General features: G+C 39.8%; 1 protein-coding gene across 1 annotated transcript in view; it reads right to left on the bottom strand.

Annotated features, from left to right (window-relative positions):
* STK39 (serine/threonine kinase 39) overlaps window positions 1-22,413 on the bottom strand; it is a 294,181-nt gene that overhangs the window by 152,054 nt on the left and 119,714 nt on the right. The window contains exon 10 of the mRNA XM_007965255.3: window positions 22,263-22,328. Within this exon, the coding sequence (XP_007963446.2) occupies window positions 22,263-22,328 (66 nt within the window). The remainder of the gene's footprint in view (window positions 1-22,262; window positions 22,329-22,413) is intronic.

A 22,413-nucleotide genomic window follows, 5' to 3' on the forward strand; every position in this document is an offset into this window, starting at 1 on the left:
TTTCTTCTGACTCTAATTCCCATATGAATAACTTCACAACATGATGAATGGGTCTTATAAAAACCCTGTAGTCTTGAATTAGAGGGCTTTTCTGTAACACACCTTGATGTAGGGAAATACTTTGAAAGGTTTGGGAATCTGGAGTTTCCCAGAAGGATGTCTAACCTCACTTGTCATGTGCCTTCTTGAAAGAAGAAAATATCCGTCCTAAAAGACATTAGGGTAATTATATTTAGCGCATGACAAGCACCATTTCTGTTTGTCATCCTCTGTAAAGCACTTAAATATGGAATTAGCTCAAGTACCTCTTATCAGGGAATTGCCATCAAATAAAGGAAGTCTGGACTGACCTACTACTTGACCTTAAAAATATCATTTCACACCTATTTAACTTTGTAAGATACAGACCACCCCATAAATAGCCAGCCTTTTCTCTGCTTCACAGGTACACTGAAGAGTAAAATGAAAATGCATGGGAATATAACCCAAACTCTAGGACATTATTGGAAAATTTACTCATTTTCACATTTCCTATTAATTCACCAAGTGGTAATAGCTACTGTAACACTGTTCATAGTGACTGTGTCCTCTGACAACACATATGAAAAACGTTAATATTGTCCTAAACTTTGGGTAAAAAGCTCAAGAATCACTCACTTTATAGAGACACCTGCTTTCGCATCACTAATGGCATTATCGAGGAATCCAGTTAGTGATTCTCAACATGTACGGTCAAATCATTTCCAAGCCAACCAAATTTTAAATGTTCTCACCCTAATTCCAAAACAACTGTTTAAAAAACCCTGGCATAATCCCATTTACTAAAGAATTCATATGACATTTTAAATTATACACTGGAACAACAAGTTTTCTAAAATGTTTTCTGGGGTTATTAAGCCTAAATTATAACTGCTGTAATTGTGATTAACTCTATGTCAAGAGCAGAGTTTGGGAGATGTCTTGACCCGATGGTATAACAACTTGTGACAAACTTCTGAAAAACTGCCTTTCTCCAGTGTTCTCTCACTGCAGGCAAGAAACAACATAGGCTGGGTGCAGTGACTGATGCCTGTAATTCCAGCACTTGGAGTGGGAAGATCGCTAGAGCTCAGGAGTTCAAGACCAGCCTGGGCAACACGGCAAAACCCTGTTTCTACAAAAAATACAAAAATTAGCCAGGCGTGGTGGCACGCACCTGTAGTCCTAGCTACTTGGGAGGCTGAGTTGGCAGGATCACTTGAGACTGGGAGGTCAAGAGTGCAGTGAGCCATGACTGCACCACTGCACTCCAGCCTGAGTGACAGAGTGAGACCCTGTCTCAAAATTAAAAAAAGAAAAGAAAGGAAAAAAAGAAAAGAAAAGAAAAGAAAAAAAAAGAAACGATGGGGTACTTTTGCTAATGCTCCAGAATTTCACAGACTTAGAGTCCATAAAGGTTATTTCTCCCTTCAGCAGGCCCCTTCTTTGGTCTGTCATAGGTAACAAATCTGTACTAAACTCATTAACCCTTCTCAATGAATCGATAAGCAATATTCACGCGTATTTCAATTCATCTTGCCAACACCTCATTTCTATTGTATCATCAGTTTAGAAGTGTATTTTGCACAGGAGCACTATATACTTTAATTCTAAGGGAAGTACAAACCATCACACACCATGCTTTAGGAAAAAGATAAAAGCTAAATTTGCTGCACTGTAAATGTAGTGTATTAGGCACTAACTTAATTCCTGTGGAGTGTCCCATTTAATAGTCATAACAACTCAATGTGTAGGCACTGTTACCATACTACTTTTCAGTTGAGGAAACTGAGCTTTGAAGAGGTTAGGTACCTTGCCCTTTGTTGAACCTCTATTGAACAGAGTGCCATGACTGGAACCTTGGAAGTCTGACTCTTCATGTTGTTGCGATGTAAAATTCAATATATACAAACAACATACATTTATATATGTAAATAATGAACTGGAACAATAACACTGCTACATGGCACGTACCCTCGCCTCAGTCATTACCATGAATTTTGTGTTTAACATTTACCTGCTTTTAAAAAATATTATCTCAAGTGTATATCCTAAAATATGACATCACTTAGTGTTGCTTATATTTTAGCTTTACAAAATGGTATCACTCTGGTTCTTTTTCATTCAGTATTACATTTCTGAAACTCATCTATGCTGTTCATTTTCACTGCTGTATGATACTCTAATGTGTGGATAGACAGCATTTACTCATTCTCATCTGGGCTATTTTCTTGAGTTTATACATTATTGTTTTGAAAATCCTTGCAAATATCTGCTGGCATGGTGTGCAAAAGTTTCTCTGGGTATGGAATTCTCAAAGTGTAAAATATGGGGGCTACAGGATATAGAAATACCTTTTACAGGAAGGTGCCACATTCTTGTCCAAATTGGTTGTGCCAGTTTTGCCAGTTTTCACTGCTACTAGCTGTTATAAGAGATGTGACAAGTCTACACCCCGACTAAAATATGGTATTACCAGGTCTCTTAACTTCTGCTGATCAATTAGGGGTAAAATGGAACCTCATGTTTTCTGATATATTTTCTTAAATACTAATGATGCTGCACATCCTTTGATATAATCCTGAGCCATTCGTATTTCTTCCTCAGGGAGGTACCTGTTTTTTGTGTGTTTATGTTCATTTTTCTACTGATTTGAAGAAGTTCTTTGTTTTAGATGCCAATCTTTTGCTGGCTGTATGTCTTAAAAATGTCTTTTCCCAGTTTGAGGTTTGTCTTTCTATTACATTAACGGCATGCTCTGATGAACAGTTGTCCTTCATTTCAATGCAGGTCACTTTAACAGTCTTCTCTTTTATAGATAGACTCTTTGACTCTTATTTTAAAAAACCTGAGCTCCAAAGCAATAGGTTTTCTTTATCTAAAAGATTTAAAGTTTTGCCTGTTACATTGAGTTTCTAATTTGTTAGGAATGAAGTTATATGTATGCATGGTGTGAGACTAAAATATTTATTTATTTTTATTTATTTTTGAAAGACAGCTCTTGCTCTGTTACCTAGGCTGCAGTGTAGTGGTGCGATCAGATCTTACCACAACCTAAAACTCCTGGGCTCAAGCGATCCTCCTGCCTCAGCCTTCCCAGCAGCTAGGACATAAGGACATGCCACCATGCCCAGCTAATTTTTTATTTTTATTTTTTGTAGACAGGGGTCTCGCAATGTTGCCCAGGGTAGTTTTGAACTCCTGGCCTCAAGAGATCCTCCTGCCTCAGCCTCCCAAAGTGCTAGGACTACAGGCATGAGTCACTGTGCCTTACTTTTCATAGAGATGTATATAATTTTTCATACAGATGTATATCTCATCCCAGAACTATTACTTAATAGAATAGTCCCTCCTTTCCACACAGATCTATAATACATCCCTGTCATACATCAAGTTTTCCTTATACCTGAGGGTCTACTTCTGGGTTCTTTATTTTATTCCCTTTATCATTTGTCTATCCCTAATATCTCAATGTTTCATTGAGTTACATTTTATACTCTTGAGCCTAAAAATCTTCAAATAAATTTTAGAATCAGCTTGTCAAGTTTCTCAAAAATCTTTGTGGAAAGTCTAATTTGGAACAGTAGTGACTCTATCAATCAATTTGGGGATAAAGTCTTCCTATCCATGAGCACAGTTTTTCTGTTATTTATTAGGTTTTCTTCAGTGTCTTCCAATAAATTTTATACTTTTTCAACCTAAAATTCTTATATACCTTTTGTTAGATTTATTTAATACAAACTACAAACAATAAAAACCTGGTCTTATAGGACTACTCATCTTTCTATTTTTTCACTTATCAGTTTTGGTAAGTTATATTTTTCTTAAAATTTATCCATCCTGTCTAGATATTTGGCATACAGTAATTCATAGTTTATTACAGGGTTCTAAAAATCTCTGTTGAAGCTATAATTTATTTGTAATATCCTTTTGGTTGTTGTTTAAAATTTCACTAATTTTTGTTCATACCTTTATCAATTTCCTTCCACTTTCTTCAGATTAACATCGTTCTTTTCTAATTCAAGTTAGATGTTCAGCTTGTTAATTTTCATTTGCCATCTTCCTGAAAGTTGTTTTAATACAGGCCCATTAAATATAAATTTTCTCAGTTTTATTAATCTGAAAATGTCTTTTCACTATCCTCATGCTTGAAAATTTTATTTTTTTCCCAATACTTTGAGGATATCAAGTTATTGCTCTGTTTTCAGTCACTGGTTGTTGCTACTGAGATACCTGCTGTCAGTCTAGTTATTATTACCCGATAGGTGATCTGTTTTACTTCTCTAGCTGATTTTAGCATCTTCTCTTTATTCCTGTGCTGTTGATAAAATAACCCAACTTATTTTACTTCTCACATGTATAGAGTGAGGGAAAAAATATTCTAAAACAAGCAAAATTCATTACAAATACAGCAATTTTCTCCTTATAAATTCAAAGAGAAGTTTTCAATATCAATTTGCATACCACTTTTCAATTCCTCTGTACTTCCTAAGACTCTTGGAAGCTTAAATGTGATATGCAATGTAAGAGCTTTTGCTATTCTCAATTTCAACAAAAAAACCTGCCCACCCTCCATCCAAATACTGATAAACACAAAAACCTCACTGGAATTTTATTGGAGTAAGCTTGAAACACATCTGGCCCAACCTCCCAGTATGGACAAAATAAGTCCCATCACAGTCATTTTACCTGACCTACAACTACTCAGCAACTATTTTGGCATACACCATTCTAAGCACTGAGGAGAGAGGCCCAATTGGGATGGTCCCCGCTCTTTGATTAACTTACAATCCATTAATTCTTATTTTTATCATCTAGTTTCAGCTTAAGCAACATTTTAAGAAATAACACAAACAAACAAACAAAAAAAAAACACTGAACAAGGAGCCAAAAGTGGAAATCCAGATATTAGTCCCCTACTAAGAATCCATTCAATCTCCACAGAACTCAGTGTCTCCTCTTTACTCCAAGAGGACAGGTTCAGAGCAGTGGTCTCCACACTGGACTCTTGCGACTCTTAAAGTTCTTCAAAAACCCCTGATGTGGTTTGGCTCTGTGGCCCCCTCAAATTTCATCTTGAATTGTAATCCCCTGGGTCAGGGGAGGGGCCTGGTCTAGGGGTGATTGGATCATGAGGGAGGTTCCCCCATGCTGTTCTCAGGATAGAGTTCTCACAAGATCTAGTTGTTTGATGAAGTGTGTAGCTCTTCCCCTTTCTCTCTCTCTCTCCTGCTGCCACGTAAGACACGTCTTGCTTCCCCTTCACCTTTCACACAATTTTAAGTTTCCTGAGGCCTCCCCAGCCATGCAGAACTGTGAGTCGATTAAACCTCTTTTCTTTATAAATTACCCAGTCTCAGGTAGTTCTTTACAGCAGTATGAAAACAAACTAATACAACCCCTATATTCAAAATGTTGAACTTCCAGTAAGATTTTTTTCATGGTTCACAGAATTTTAGTACCAGTGGTTTGGACCACTGTTTTACAACCTTTGTCTATCTCACGGCACACACAGAAAATGATGATATCTTTACAGCATCCTAGAATCAAATGATGAAGTGATTCACAGCAACTGGCCCCAGAATGTCATTCATCCTAGGCCTCATCCAGCTGCCCTGAAGGATGAGGGGATTACTCTCCTGGCTCACTATACCTACTTACCGTCCACCAGTGTGCTCTGGCCACTGGGTGGGAAGCTCTGGTTGAAAGGACAAATAGGGTATCTTCCAGTTGTAGAGATCCTTTATGACTGTAATTCCAGTTTATTTCATCTTTGCCCAGCTTCCATGACTAGAAACTCTCCTATAAAATGAGCCCTACACTGCTTCCCAGCCCTCTTCTTCATTGTCTAAATAGAAACTCTCCACACCATTCCATGTCCATACCAGGATATGTCAAAGGCTCATTCATCCATTTTGTTTCCTCCACAAGCTAGAATGTCCCCGCATTATACATCAAAGAAAGGAGCATGATGTCGACGGTAAATGAGTGCCTACATTAATAATGCTAGTAAAGTCAGGGCACTCTGGAGACAGATATGCCCACTTTAATAATGAATACAAGAGCTATCAAACAATACCAAAAGAGGCCATGGTTTAAGGAGATATTGCAGCTCTGTTTCACATGGTGTAACCCAGCGAAGACACATAGAATTTTACCAGATAAGATACATATTACATGCAACAACTAGGAAGGGCTGCTCCAGTGACATTCAGAGTGAAAAAGGAGAATTATAAATGACAGTGAGGTGGGCCAGTGGGCAAAGAGAGGAAAGTAGCTTGTGAAATATAGGCATTTTTGTTAAAGCTATATAATTACATGGCAGGAATACCAACTTTTTATTTTGTAAAGTGAACTTAGCAATATGGCTTCCTCTCCAACCAGAAGACAAAATAAAGAGGCTGCCTCAGTCACTCACCACTCTCACTGGCTTGCTTATTAAAAATGCAGAGTCCTGGATCCTGTCCCCAGACCTACAGAATGTGAATCTCTGGTTACAGGGCCCAGGTATCTCACGCTTAGTTTCAGAACCACTGAACTAGGTATGACGCTTCTGTCAGAAAAAGGGGGACAGGCAAATATCTCTTGAGAAGGTAAAGAGAAAAGCAGGAGAGACCCCACAGAAATAACATCACATCACAGAAAACTTCAGAGGAAGAGGAGTTGATTCAGATGTCATTCGTTACCCAATAGGTTTACTTTGTTCAAACAGATGCATTCATTGTAACTTTTTAAAAAATACACTCAACAGTGAAACTTTCTAATTACAACTTAAAAATTCATCAGTAAATTAAGAAATTAGAAATCATATAATTAAAGCAAAAATAAATGGTAGAGTTCCAAGTAAGCTTCAGTAATTCAGAGTCCTTAAAGAAACTTCTAGGACTGCGTATGTTGGCAAAAGAGCAAGAACAATTTTATCTAAAGCACAAGCTTGTAGCTGTTGGGTTATTGTGCTCTACAGAGACAGGAAGGAAGAATGAAAGAGCAGAATGAAATTCACTAACCTTAGACAATAATTTCCTTAAGAAAATAAAAGACAATTCTCACATGACATTTAAATACTTCCTTATGCTCACTTGTATAATACACAACTCCTTCCTTGCAAAACATTCCCTGACGCACAATGAGGGAAGGGAGAAGGCGGCAAAAAAGCATTTCTGGAATCTCTGTTATAATCTGCATAAGTGTTTTATATAAACTGTCACATTTCAGCGTCATAAAAACCACTGGAGGTTGAGAAGGTGGGGAAATTGAGGCTCAGAGACGCCATGTAATTACATGAGGTTCAAAATCAGCCCAGGGCCAGTGAGGCTGTAATCTCAAGGTTACATGTTCTTTTTAAAAATAATGCAATGATTCAGGAAAAAAGAAAAATAGGGTTCTCAACTCTAAAAGTTATGAATGGTTAAAATCATGGGATTATGGAAACTGCAGTGCTGTCCTTGAGCGTAGGCACTGGTCATGACCAACACCTGGCACCGCATGAATGGCTGACATCGGACCTCATAACAAGCATCTACAACCAGAAGCCAGGGGATGATGAAAATGGCTTGGTCTTACTTTCAGGCAAGCAGCTGGTTTATCATTTGTTTGTTCTGGACAGAAGTGATTACAGTGACAGAGTAATGGGCAAAACACCTTGTAACACTGCACACTCGGTCTGTGTCCAAGAACAGACTGCAGGAACAAAAGGACTTCCATAGGTTTTACTACCAATGGCTCTCTCCTAACTAACTTTAATGGCCCCAAGAGTTCAGGACCCTAAGCTGGGACCTACATAATAGGCTCTATGCCAATTAGCTTGAAGTACCTGGTATAGTCTAATCTCTCCTAAAGTACTGAAAGTCTCAAGGTTGCAGAACCGCCAGAAGATCTGGAATCCTCTCTACAAAACAGCTAACTGCAGATCTAGGAAAAAAATGAAATAAAATAAGTGTTCATGGATAACATTTTGATGCCAAAAATATAATATTAAATACCATACGCTAGGTACTGAATTAACCATATATACACGTGCACCCATATGCCTGGGTGTATACGTAAGTAATATATTATTCTACAGATGAGGGACCTGAGACTTAGGCTGGGATTTGAAAAATAATACTTCCCACTTTAAACATCTATAAGGTGGTATGTGTCAATAATTATAAACCGTATACTCTGACCAAGAATCCTGTTCCTAGGTAATGTACTAACAAAATAGGTAACATTTATGTAATAATGCAAGTACAGGGCTGTTCATCCCAGCGTGGTTAATAATTTTAGAATTGGCAACAATTCAGTATTTATCAAGAAAAAAATTGATTCTTAATTATAGTCATTCTTGCAGAATTTCATGCAGCCATTAAAAGTGATTATGCTAATCTGTTTGTTGACACAAAAAGATGTCCAAAGATATTATATCTTAAATGAAATCACAGGTAGATTGCAGGACAATAAATACGGCATGATTCCAATTTTGTTTTCTGGAGAAATGACTCTTTGAGCTGAAACTGAGGTCTGCTCAGGATGAGAAGAGATGACACTTCCAGGGGGAAGAGCAGCGTGGACAAGGGCTATGGGCAAGAGGACAACAGAGAACTGAGGGTGGAGAATGCAAGACAAAGCTGAAGAGCGAGGCAGGGACTAGACCATGCCAAGCACTGGAACTCCGGTTAAAGATTTTAGTTTTCACCCAAGAAGTATGAGAAGCCACTGAACAGTCTCCATGTCACAGACAAGGCACTGGGGAGCTCAGCTGCCATTCAAGGTTACCCCATGGGTGGGTGGTAGAGCCAGGGCTGGCTGGAGTCTGTCTCAAGAGCCAAAGCTTGGTCTTAACCTTCAAGCATAGATTTTATGGTCCTAGCTTCCTGACCAAGAGCTACTCCTGAGCCTTTCTCTCCTTCATCTGCCTCTTACAGCTTTCCACTAAGTCACAGAGAAGGCCCACCCCTCACCCAAAACAACTTCAACTGGCCTTTTCAATCTGGGTTAAATTAAAGGCCACTGTTTGCATTTCCTAGTTCTATGATTGCTGTGAAAGTTGTACAAGGGTGCCTTTATTTTGTATATGTCTATATGTGAAGAAAAAATTAAAAGTCATTAGACACTGGGTATCTGAATGTGTCAGAAGTAATTTAATGGAAAGCTTAGAAAATCCTGTATCAAACTGCAACCTTATTCCAGTCCCTTGAATTTTAATTTGTTTTAAAACTACTGGATTTCAAAGTTAAAAAAAAAAAAATTATTAAAAAGATATTTGTGGCCTTTTAAAATAGAGCCCTGAATCTTGGTTAAGTCAATCAAGTTAGATTAGCCTAAAACAAGCAGACTCCCAACCCCCAACAATGACATCTCACACATATGGACCGCCTGCTGGCTTCTCCACATTCCCTGTGATTGAACGGCCACAACCTCAGAGGCCAGGGCAGACGGGCAAACATGTGCCTTCCTCCCACAGATGACAGGCCCCTTCCTTTCGCCATGATGCATGAAAGTTCCATTACTTTCCATTTCCTTCACCTTCCCTACTCCAAAACATCTTACTCATTTTAAGGACTTACAGGATCATGACATAAAAAGTTTAAGTTATTTCTCCTAAGCGAGGAGATAAGTAACAGGTAATCCAAAAGTGGAGCGTACTAAAACCTAATTTAAAGCTAGTTTTGGAATATCTTCCTAATTAAATGCAGCCTCATTTAACAGGAAAACGTATGTGCATCCTGGCTCAGAGAAGAAAATGAAAATAGACAATATATGCTAAGTGGTAGGGACTACATTTTTGTTGTCAAATAATGCAAAGTGCATAATTCACAATTATTACATAATAAAATCTAACCATTCTATTCTATGATCATGTGGCAAAGGTGAATCAAGTTAATGGCTCACCCAAGACCCTCAATGAGTTGGTGCTAACAAAGTTGATTTTAAATTTAGGGTTGGCTAAACCCCGAGTCCTAGACTTCAAATACAAGAATACAGCACCAGCTGAAAAATATCTTAACTATTCTTCTTTAAAACTAAAAGCACATTTCCTCTACCTCCCCTTGCACTCTCACACCAGCTCCCATGAAGGCGATCCTCATCACCATCTTGCTTGCTAAACTGCAATTTGAAAAATAGTTACTAATTGACCAGAATACTATGTTGGGTACTGAGAACGCAGAGAGTAAAAGGACACCATTCATGCTCCACAATAATTGATAGTAGGCTACAGAAGGCAAAAGTATCAGGAAATATGCTATAAATGATACCAAGCACAACTACAGAATTAAGCTCAAGGTAAGGAGTAGTACAGAGAACAGACTGATGAACCTCCTGGGGTGTGGAGACGGTAGTATCAGAAAGCTTCACAGAAATGGTGCTAGGCTGGGAGAGATACAAGTGTAGGGAGAGGCCTTCAAAACAGAAGGACTGTACATGCCCTTTCATGGTGCATGTGGGGATTTCAGGAGTGTATCGGCAGAAAAGTACAATGACCGAACATACCTAATTTGGTAAAGGTGTGTCGAAGGCCGAGTGGCCCATGGCTGAGAGAAAGCCTGGAGGCGCAGATCATGGGACCCTGGAGTGATCCCTTACCTCCAAGTGGTGTGGACCTCATCTTATAAGTGGTGGGAACTAGTATCTTATCCTATCAACAACAAGAAGCCATTGAGTTTTCAATCAGGGAGAAACGACAGTACAACCATAGCAGAGTTTTGACAAGATCAAAAGGGCATTTGCTGACAACATTTTATACTAGTTTTTCTGCAACTCTAGGCAAATTCTTTTCCTTTCGGAAGAAAAGGAAATAAACAGTACGCTAGGATTAGAGGTAGCTGAGAGGCTGAATAAAGGCCACCTACCGTAGGGGCAGTCAGCACCCAGTAGGTTACAGGATGCTCCGGGAGCACTGCATGGACAAGTGGAGGAGGAGGAGGCAGTCGGGAGCTTCTCTTAGCACATAATATGCCATTTCAGTTCCAGAAAAGCTAGCTCACGCACACAAGCTTTTGGGAAAAGTTAGCAAATTTCCCAAAGGCAAAAAGGAAGCACATAATATATCTGAAGACTATGCAGACCTCACAAATCTAACTGGACGTGATTTCCAGTAACAATTAGTTTTCCACAAACTAAAATTTGTAGAGACAGTATCTGTAATTTCAGAGTATGTGTCATTATTTCTAAATATCCAAAACTGGACCTCCAAGTCTATAAAAGCTTACACAGCTCACTGTCTTTTAAGATCCATCTAAAAGTAAAGACATTCTCCCTAAATGGGGATCAGCAAATTACAATTTCCAGAGGGGATCCTCTCAGCTCCCAGTCAAAGGCAACCAGAAAGGGGTCACTTTCCCAGAACATAGGCTTTTAAAAAACAAAACAACAACAACAAAAAACCTCAGTTCATCAAATGCATTGAAAGTAATTCTGTATGATGCTTTTCCCCCTTGCTCTTTCCTCTACCCTCACCTCTGCCTAATTCACCCCCAGCAAAAACACCAGTCAAGCCACAGACAGAGAGCAAAAGGAAGAAATCTACGGCTTCCTGTCCAGATTCTTCGTCAATGAACTGTTCTAATAGCACCCCCTAGTGACCAAAAGCACTTTTCTGACCAAAGGAACTCTCAGTTCTCAAATGACTAAAAAGCAATGCATTTAAAATAAAAAAGCAGTGAAAACATCAAAAAGCTCACACTCCGCGAACGCCTGTCCCTTTAACAGCCCCAGTGAAATCAGTAACTTCAACCTCTCTGGCCTACAGTTCTCTCAGCTCTGAAATAGGAAAAATAACATCCTCAACCACCCTTGTCCTCCTCCCTGTGAGCATGTGAGTTCCTCAGTGAGATTTATTCCCAAGGCACATAGTCGGTTTTAAGCAAGAGGATGGGAAAAGGGAAACACAAAGTGGGGAGAGGACATGCACTCAGGCCTACGTGGATCACCGGGAGTATTTTATATCAAACCCACAATATGCACGGGAACTGCAGGAGTTGGTCCACTTCTCCTTCATTGTTGTTATTGTACACGTTGACTCTTCTCTACCCGTATTTACCAAGCTCTAAGGAGAACCGCAGAAACCAAAGAATTTTCTAAAAATAGCTTGAGACCACAAAATACTGGAGGCTCTCCAAACCCATCTTCAAAATTGAGATGTTTGTTTCTGACATGAATTACATAAAATGCAAATGTCAGGTTGCTTTGATTTGCTAATAGAAAATGTAACTTAAAAACAGTGACAGTGAAAAGTCATTAAATCTCCTTCAGTCTCCTGCCTAGTAAAATAACAACCCAACTGACTAAGGTGTCTCGTGTTCATGGCTCAGCAGGGACGTAAACACCGCTTTGACCCCTCAACTCCAAGTCTGAGACCTTCGGCAAAGCCAAAACTTGTGCTGTTAGCTTTACACGGCACAGACTTAAAACCCATTGCTGCCCTCTACCGGGGAAACTTGGAACAAAACTAACATCAGCCCATCGAGCATTTGAAATCACCCTTCTCCGCTTTAATGATAATGCATAACTTTCGATATTTTGTAAGTTAATTGTAAGATTCTAGGATGGGAAGAAAGCAATTCTGTAGAAACTCAGAGTAATTTTCCCTCTTTATCGACTAAAAGAAGAAACTAAATGGTAGAAAACTGGGATACTGGCTTCGGACTCTGTGAGGACATGATGCAGTTGTGGTTAAGGCTCAACCTTAGGCTTTAATTTTCAGGCTTGTACACAGAAGCATGGCAAACCAGGAGATATTTATGGTTCTTCTCAATTTTAAAATCCTGTAACCCTTTAGGGATAGCTTAACTCACTTTTAATAGTTGGTTTTTCCTTTTCTGCTGATATTTCAAAATATTTATAGCTTTTTAAAAATCGTTCTTAATAGTCTTAACATATCTTATCCTCTGGCCTATCCTATTTAACATATCTTATACTCAGGACTTTCCTGATTGTTGTATGGCTAAAGTAATGGAGATCAATATGAAGGAAGCATCTAGCCAGATGCATAAAGGTGCACAATAAATACTATTTTTCTCTCTTCCCCCTTCGCATGTCCCCCATCTACCAGCTTCATGACCTTTCCCATAGCTGTAGCACAGATGCTATGCCCACACACTAAAGCACTTATTCTCTATCACTCTTTGAATTTTGCGTGTCTTGTGACGTTTGTGCGTTCTTCACAGAAAGGTGAGTTTCATGGTGTATGTTATGTCCTTGTATCACGTGCACTTGAGTGCCCACTGCTGGTAGCAGTGGTTGTAATGGAAGCAGCTGTTCTAGCAGCAGCAGAAATGGGAACAGCAGCAGTGGTGCCCACAGCTGTGGCAACAATCATAAATGTTACAAAAACAATACTGACTATAACAATTATAGTAATAAAAGCAATATATGTGATTATAAAACATTTTGCTATAACCTGTGCCATTTATTTTGTCCCAACCACTATATTATGTATTACCTAATTTAGTCCTCCCAAACATAGCTATTATTACCTTTGCCACTTTATGAGTGAGAAGCTGAGCTTCTGACAGCATCTAACAACTGTCAATGCTAACCAAACTTTCACCAGCCATCTCTCTCTCCAACAGAATCTCCAAAGCCTTTTTGTCACCTCCTTCCCTCTACACTTGCTAGAACCCTGGCAAACCTCCCAGATTCCTGCAACGATGCCTGCAGCATCTCCTAGTGCCTGTGAATAGCACAGACATCCTCCTCGTACTAATGGTGGCCGGCTCACTCTGAGAATGACAAATGCGCTCCCATTTGCCTGCATATGCCATTTAACTCTGTCTACCCTCTCCACCTACATTTCCTTCCTGTCCTTTCCCTTCTCTTCTTCTTCGTTCTGAGGTACGATTTGGTGGAAAGAGCACAGATTGAGAATAAGAACTGGAGTTCACTCCTGCTTATTGGCCATGTGACTTTGGGCAGGTCCTTTTTCACCTCTCACACTTCCATCTGTAAAGTGTGACAGTAACTCCTGCTCTACCTGTCTTCAAGAACAACTGTTTGGAACAAATATGGAAGCATATATGAAAGTGATCTGAAAGCTGTGAAAGAATATTGGCTGTGTTTGTATTTAATTCCTGCTACTCTTAGGCTCTCCACACACACACACACACACACACCCCTCCTCAGGGCAGGGAGGGTTTGCTGTAGCGAAAGAAAGCCCTGGTTCTCACCCACTGCCAGCACCTTGATGGATCAGAAAAGAAAACATGGAGACAGGTGAACAGGCAATGGCAATGAACTAACTACTGTAATTCTTTTCCTTCTTTCTGTAGGCATCCATAGGTTTTTCCTCCATTTCATCCAAAGCAACAGCAATGCAGAAACCACCTTCAATACCCATCTGCACCCCACCCCACCTACAGGACGCTCTCTTCACTCCCGATTTCACTACATACTTCTAAATCGTCCAGTCTTCTGTAGCCACAATAATCATTCTCCTTATTTACATGACAATCACCCTGCCACTGTTGAATGAGCACCCACTACGTGTCAAACACAGCCCCAGACATCCTGCACAGACCATCTCTCATCCTCACGGCAACACAATGTAAGGATTGTCAGCTCTGCCTTATAGGTTAGGCTCAGAGAGATTAGGCAGCTCACCCAGTAAAAGATATAGATACAGCTCTTGCTGCTTCCAGACCAGGGGCAGCAGGTGCACCTCCACTTCCTGCCTACATCTGCTAGCAAAGTGGTTTGTATTGTTTTGGTTTTCGTAAAACTTTTATTTTAGTTTTAGGGGCACAAGTGCAGGTTTGTTATACAGGTAGATTACATGTTGTGGGGGTTTGGTGTACAGATTATTTCATCACCCAGATAATAAGTGTGGTGCCCAGTAAGTTGTTTTTCGATTTCACCCTCCTGCTATCCTCCACCCTTAAGTAGGCCCTCATGTCTATTGTTCCCTTCTTTGTGTCCATGTTTACTCAGTGCTTAGTTCCTACTTACAAGTGAGAACACATGGCATTTGGGTTTTCTGTTCCTGTGTTAGTTTGCTTACGATAATGGTCTCCAACTCCATCCATGTTGCTGCAAAGGACATGATCTTGTTCTTTTTTATGGCTGTGTAGTATTCCACAGTGTATATGTACCACATTTTCTTTATCCAGTCTACTGTCATTTGGGGTTTGATTTTGTTTGAGATAGGGTCTTGCTCTGTTACCCAGGCTGGAGTACAGTGGTGTGATCATGGCTTACTGCAATTTCAACTTCCCGGGCTCAATCAATCCTCCCACCTCAGCCTCCTGTGTAACTGGGACCACAGGTACACACCACCATGCCCAGCTAAATACTTTTTTTTGTAGACACAGAATCGTGCTATGTTGCACAGGCTGGTGTTAAACTCCTGGGCTCTAGCAATCCTCCCATCTTGGCCTCCCTAAGTGCTGGGATTACAAGTGTGAGCCACCACACCCAGCCAACAAGGTGTTTTTATACACAAGATTTCTATCATTCCATCTATTAATAAAATTCCTCATTAATAGCCTATGAATGTACAGCCATAACGACATAAAGTATAAATGTTTCCTTGAAAAAAGATTAATGATTCAATACAGTAAATATATTCACTTTATCTCTTAATGTTTAATGTAATCAATGAATGTAAATAAATCCATCCTATTAAGAAGTAGCACTTGTGTTTACAATAAAGAAACTGGCAGGTCCCACCTTATGCATATAATCAAAGGGAATATCACCAGTAAAAGAATAAATCAATACCATGTGCCTCTTAATATGATACACTGAGAAGAATCCAACATCACTTCTGAGGTATGTCTATCAGAGTGCATAAACTGAATCTGATCATTCAGAAATATCACACAGACCCAAACTGAGGGACATTCTATAAAATAACTGGCCTATACTCTTCAAAGGAGTCCCAGTTGGGAAAAGAAACACTGTTCTAGATTAAAAGACACTACAGGAGATGTAACAACTCAGTAATTCTGAACTGAATCCTGGACCAGATAAATGACATGAATGGGAAAATTGGCAAATGTAGCAAAATTCAAATAAGATCTTAAAAATAATAGCATTACATCGATGTTCTTTTTTCTAATGTTGAAAACTGTATTGTTGTTGGGTAAGAGAGTGTCCTTGATTTTAGGAAACATACAGTGAAGTATATTTAGAGGTAAAGGGCATTCTGTCTGCAACCTACTGTGGAATGTTTCAAAATAGAGAGTAAGAGAAAACATATATGAAAATTCTTGGCACAATTTTTCTAACTTTTTTGTAAGTCCGAAATTATTTCATAATAAAAAGTAAAAACAGGCCAGGCACCAATGGCTCGTGCCTGTAATCCCAGCACTTTTAGAGGCCCAGATCAGAGGATCACTTAAGGTCAGGAGTTCAAGACCAGCCTGGCCAACATGGTGAAACCTCGTCTCTTCTAAAACAACAAAAATTAGCCGGGCATGGTGGTGGGCACCTGTAATCCCAGCTACTCAGGAAGCTGAGGCAGGAGAACTGCTTGAACCTGGGAGGTGGAGGTTGCAGTGAGCGGAGATCGCACCATTGCACTTCATCCAGCCTGGGCAAAAAAGCGAGACCCCATCTCAAAAAAAAAAGGTAAAAACAAACAGGACAAGTTCTCAACACTTGTAAGTATTAAATAAATGTGAATTGAAATATTCCTACCCACTGATACCTAAGCAAATCGGTGGATCCAATGGGGCCAAGGGCCTTGGGTCCTTGGCATGAAACCCATCTTATAGCCTGATATTAGAAATTCTGGGACCTGCAAACAACATCCCAGTCTTCCTACTTCACAGTGGTTCTACCCAGAGACAGCAGTGATGTGATACCCTTTACCTCTTTCTGATAATGATTAAACATTGTACTGTTTAGTTAATTGCTTACTTAATTTCATGATTAAGAAAGTACAAGCAATAATCTTCCAGTAAATCTACATCCAGTGAAAACACAGGCAACCATAGGGAAAGAACTGCCTATTACATTTTTCCTCCTCATTCCCTCCTATGGCCAGTATGTTTTTTGGCTGAGCAGTAAGCATTCAGACATTTGCATACAAGCCCCTTGCCCTCTGTCCTGCCATATGTGGGTTTTATTTTTTATTTTTATTTTTTTGAGATGGAGTCTCAATCTGTCGCCCAGGCTGGAGTGCAGTGGCACGATCCTGGCTCTCTGCAACCTCTGCCTCCCGGGTTCAGGTGATTCTCCTGCTCAGCCTCCCGAGTAGCTGGGATTACAGACAAGTGTCACCACGTCTGGCTAATTTTGTATTTTTAGCAAATAAAGGGTTTCACCATGTTGGCCAGGCTGGTCTTGAACTCCTGACCTCAAAGGATCCTTCCGCCTCGGCTTCCCAAAGTGCTGGGATTATAGGTGTGAGCCACTGCATCCAACCCATATGTTGGTTTTAGAAAGCCACAGAAAGCACATGAATATGAGTTTGAGTGTGGTGCCTCAAGTATGTTATCACTAACGTAAAACTTAGACATCAGCCAACTCTGAGGGTTAAATGTTCCTGTAGAAGATGCACACAGATTATGAGACCATCATTCTCAGCAAACTGACACAGGAACAAAAAACCAAACACCGCATGTTCTCACTCATGAGTGGGAGTTGAACAATGAGAACACCTGGACACAGGGAGGGTAACATCACATAGTGGGGGTCTGTAGGTGGATGGGGAACTAGGGAAGGGATAGCGTTAGAAGAAATACCTAATGCAGACGATGGGTTGATGGGTGCAGTAAACCATCATGGCACGTGTATACCTATGTGACAAACCTGCACATTCTGCACATGTATCCCAGAACTTAAAGTATAATAATAAAAAAAAAGAGTTGATGTGAAACACGGGTAAAAATAGCAAGATACTGTCTTTAGTACAAAGAAAAGGATATAATAATAACTCATTTTGATAATCAAAAAAAAAAAAAGAAGATGCACACAGCCCTAAATATCTACATTCAATTTTAAACAAGCCATTGACTCCCTTCCTCACCTAGTGAACTCAGCACAATAAAAGATGGAACACTACATGGTTAAGCTTTCAAACTCCAAAATATGGCTGGAGACAGGCCCCTCAGAAAGTCATAGGAGAGGCAGTGATGGCTACGAAGCCTTTTCTTCTCATGCACGAAGACAGTGAAAAGTTTAAAAAAAAAAAGTTATACAGCTGCACTTAGCTCTGTTCTCACGGGTCATTATTAGCATGTTCTCATTTAGAATATATAGAGTGTCTTGAGGTCCAGGAACATCCAATCTTATATTACCCTCTACCACACGCCTGCAGTCAGACAGAATTGCTGTTTCATGGACAGAAAAATTAGAGCCAAAGAAAATCAAGATGATCCCCAAATAACAATCAGCAAAAGAACCCAGAATGGACCAAATATTCTGCCTGTAGGAAGAAAATAAATATCCTCAGTTTCTACAATTACCACACACACCAAAAAAATTGTTTTGCATAATAAATTACCAAAGAAGCCATATCGAACTTTTTCCATTTTCTATTTTTTCATAATTTAGAGGAGTCAATCCGGATGAAGAAAAGATCACCTACCCTCGTGGAATTATGTAGATCGCAACAAAAACATCACATTTTGACCAAACATGAGTGTGATGGGCCTATGCTTCTCTCCTGCTAAAGCATGGCACTGGTGGGCTCCATGGGGCTTTCTACGAACAGCCAGCCACAATACCAGCCCCTCTTCTCCTTTAAATATGAAAATTGTTCATATTAAAGAAAAATGCACCCTGAAAATTATCTCTTAACGTTGGTGACCAGAAGAGAGGAGAAGAGAATGCTGTTTATGACAGCAAATTTCTAATCAACATGGTTGCCTCTGTGCCCAAGAGCCCTGCCCACAGGCCCAGGTGTCATTTAAACACTCATGTATCAATGGACTGTCTGTTTCTCTTCGAAAAACAGCAAACTGATAAGACAAAAATCAATGGATCAACATCAACGAGTAGCCTCTGAGGAGCAATCTCTACCACAGAAACCAGAGCAAGATCAACTGGGAGGCGCCATAGTGAACAGGAGAATGGCTGAGATCTCAATCAAGACAGTCTAAGAACAAATAAACTAACAATTCCCCTGAACCAAGTTTTAAACATAAGTTACGTAAACACTGGAACAACCTAAGACAAGCAGAGAATCCTACAATAAAGGTTTTCATTTCAGTGCAAAGGGTGATTCAAATAACATTTGCTTTCTAGCAGCCATGTCTGCACGAAGTTTCCCATAAGGACGATCATGGTTGTTTACCAGAATCACAAGCCAGAGCAGGGGCTGCTGGGAGACTGCCCACTATTAAAAGGAATCCTAGGAATACATGTATGCCAAGCATTCTAGGGGTTCAAATGAGTGGAAAACAGTTTCAAAGGGCTTTTCCTTGGCACGTGATCATTCGGTCAGTAAACATTTGTGGGCACTTACTATGAATGAGAAATGCACCATGATCTATGCTGTCCTGGGCAGTGTATGCCCAAGAACCCACAGGTGAGGGGTGGAGGGTAGATGATAACCCAATTGCTCATTAAAATTAGAATTATGATGGGAAAACAGCCAATATTATGAAACTAGAGAGCTAGGATAACATCAAAACAGGCCACTCTCTTTTCTCTAGGATGCTTACAGAACTGATTTGCATTCTCCCTTTACTCCTGTGTGACACTGAGCTGTGCGGCCACCTTGCATTTGAAGGGATGGATGATGGAACAAGACCTGAGGTTCATCTAAAAGCAAAGAGCAAGTAAACAGCAGAAGACATGGTTGAAAAATCACATCTCATAGAACTCTAGTTGCTTATTAAGATAGATGCAAACTGGGGTTCAGAACGCACAGCACACTAATATGTAATAAGTTTTTGTTGTTGTTTTTTGTGGTTGTTTTGAGACAGAGTCTTGCTCTGTCACCAGGCTGGAGTGCAACAGCGCAATCTCGGCTCACTGCAAGCTCCGACTCCCTGGTTCAATGATTCTCCTGCCTCAGCCTCCAAAGTAGCTGGGACTACAGGCGCCAGCAACCACGCCCAGCTAATTTTTGCATTTTTAGTAGAGATAGGGTTTCACCATGTTAGCCGGGATGGTCTCGATCTCCCGACCTTGTGATTCGCCTGCCTCAGCCTCCTAAAGTGCTAGGATTACAGGTGGGAGCCACCATGACTGGCGAAGTAAGTTTTTTTGTTTTTGATTTTGTTTTTTTAAAAAAAGAAAGAAATGAAGGTTACAGCCTGAACAGATTCGTCATTTTTTTCAAATTTCAAAAACCTCCAAAGGAAAGTATGGGTTACACAGTGGGAACCACAGATGGCTCAGTTTGGCTGGAGGTTAGAATGTAAGACTGGAAGTTGAAATAGTGCCATAAATTTAAGGCTAAGGATCTTGGTCTTTATTAGACAGGAACTATTTTTTAAATTTCTATTTTTTCATTTATTTGCTCTTCTGGTTGTTTTTGTTTAATTTTGGAAACCACTTTTGAGCAATTAAGTGATGTGACCAGAAAGTTAATCTTGTAGAAATGCCTAAGAAAGAACAGAAAGGAAGAATGGAACAGTTAGAAATTTATTTCAATTGTCCAGTTAAAAATAGTGGAGAAAAAGGTTTCAACCAAAATTGCAGAGGAATCGTAGAGAAGATGTGGAGAGCGGTTAGATGGGGAAGACAGGGTAGGGGAAGAGGGCTCACATACAGTCCCAGGGTTCTGAGGCTGGGGGGCCTGGAAAGAAATACAGAGCACAGGAAGATTAGGCTTGGGAGGGAAGGTGGGCCCTGTGGAGTCACCGCGATAGGGAGGCTGGCAGGCCACTCAGCAAGGAGCTGGAGTGTGAGGCCAAAGCTGCAGAGAGAAAGGGGCCTGGAAAACACCTCTCAGGGACCAGCTAACAGGATAGGATCACATGACACTTCCAGCAAAAGAAGTGTGGACCCAAAAATAAGAAAAAAGTCCTTTGAGGACATGTACTATATAAGCTAATGGCTTTCAAATGGCGTTTTCAACTCTGGCTGACATTTTAAATACTTGATCAAAAGACCCCATGCTAGACTCCAACACTCCTGGGAATCTCCCCAGGCATCTCCTCCAGACTTCTGATAGGAGTCCTCAAACTCCGGTGGCCTCAAACGAAAGCTTTAGGTTTTCTGTCCTTCCCCTTCAGATATTCCACTCTGATGGACCACCTGCTCAGCACTCCCTGTCCCCTCAGAGACCAACTGGGCTCTTATCTCCAAAGTCAACACATCAGTCCTCCCCAACCACAGTCCAGAAACCAGCCCACCCCACAGAATTCTTCTGGTCCAGGAAAGAAGTTCAGATACCTTCACAGAGTGGGACATTTCTTAAAATCCACTTGAAAATCCGTTTAAAACAATTCTAAAGCATCAGCTAATGCATTTTCTACAGAATATTTTAGAAAAGGCAATATCTGGAATTTAACATTCAGTTATGTATACCTTGGCAAGATGATATAAAATCCCTAAAGCACATTTCTTTCCCATTTTTATTTACAGCACAGACAACACAGATTCATGTCAGCTTTCTCTGTAACTGTAAATGGGGGAAAAGAACCTCCTTTTTAAAATATGTTACTATATACATATTTTTAATTATAAATATCTAATATAATTTAAAAACCAAACTAAACCAAACCAAAGGTTAAATTGTATTAGGTTTCAATCACGATGAAATCTGTAATTACAAGTAAGTAAGTTTCTGGAAAACTACATAAATACATACATACATACATACATACATACATACATGCCATTCTAAAAATCTAAAACCTAGAATGCAAAATGTTTCAGCTAATCATTACCATAATTTAGTTAACATAAAGTAAACTAAAAAAGGGACCATAGGTCTTTTATGAGGAAAGAATGCCATCTCACAGCTATTCAAACCATGAAAACTTGTGCTTTTTATCTTCATCGTTACAAACTGTATCTAAAAAGTGATCATGCCTCTTCTGTAAAACCCAAAGGAAAGACATTCAAGGATATTTTACCTCTCCGGTATTTAAACCTCATCACATCCCCTCCTTTCTGACCTTCTTTAAGCAAAGCTGATAAAGGGAAAAATGAAATTATTTGAGATTCAAATTGTTTCCACACCCAAATGTACAACAACTAGCTGAGATAACCAAAAGGCAAATACAGCTATCTGAGTAATCACTAATGAGTTAGCCTCTGAATAGCATATCCTGCATATGTGGAAATCTTTTTCCAATTTTTCTATGGGTTTCATTTCCCTGGGGACTGGTTCCCACAGGGTCATGAAGGCTAATGGCACTTACCTTTTTGGCTCTTTGGGCTATGTCTGGTGTTCTTGTAAGCAGCTTCTCAATCAGGTACTCTCTGTTCTGCAAAACAAATATTCCCAACAGTTTAACATCAAATACGATACATATAAATTCACAGTGATTTCAAAATAGCTTTACTTGGGTT

Source organism: Chlorocebus sabaeus, chromosome 10 (assembly GCF_047675955.1).
Source record: "Chlorocebus sabaeus isolate Y175 chromosome 10, mChlSab1.0.hap1, whole genome shotgun sequence".
Classification (NCBI taxonomy): domain Eukaryota; kingdom Metazoa; phylum Chordata; class Mammalia; order Primates; family Cercopithecidae; genus Chlorocebus; species Chlorocebus sabaeus.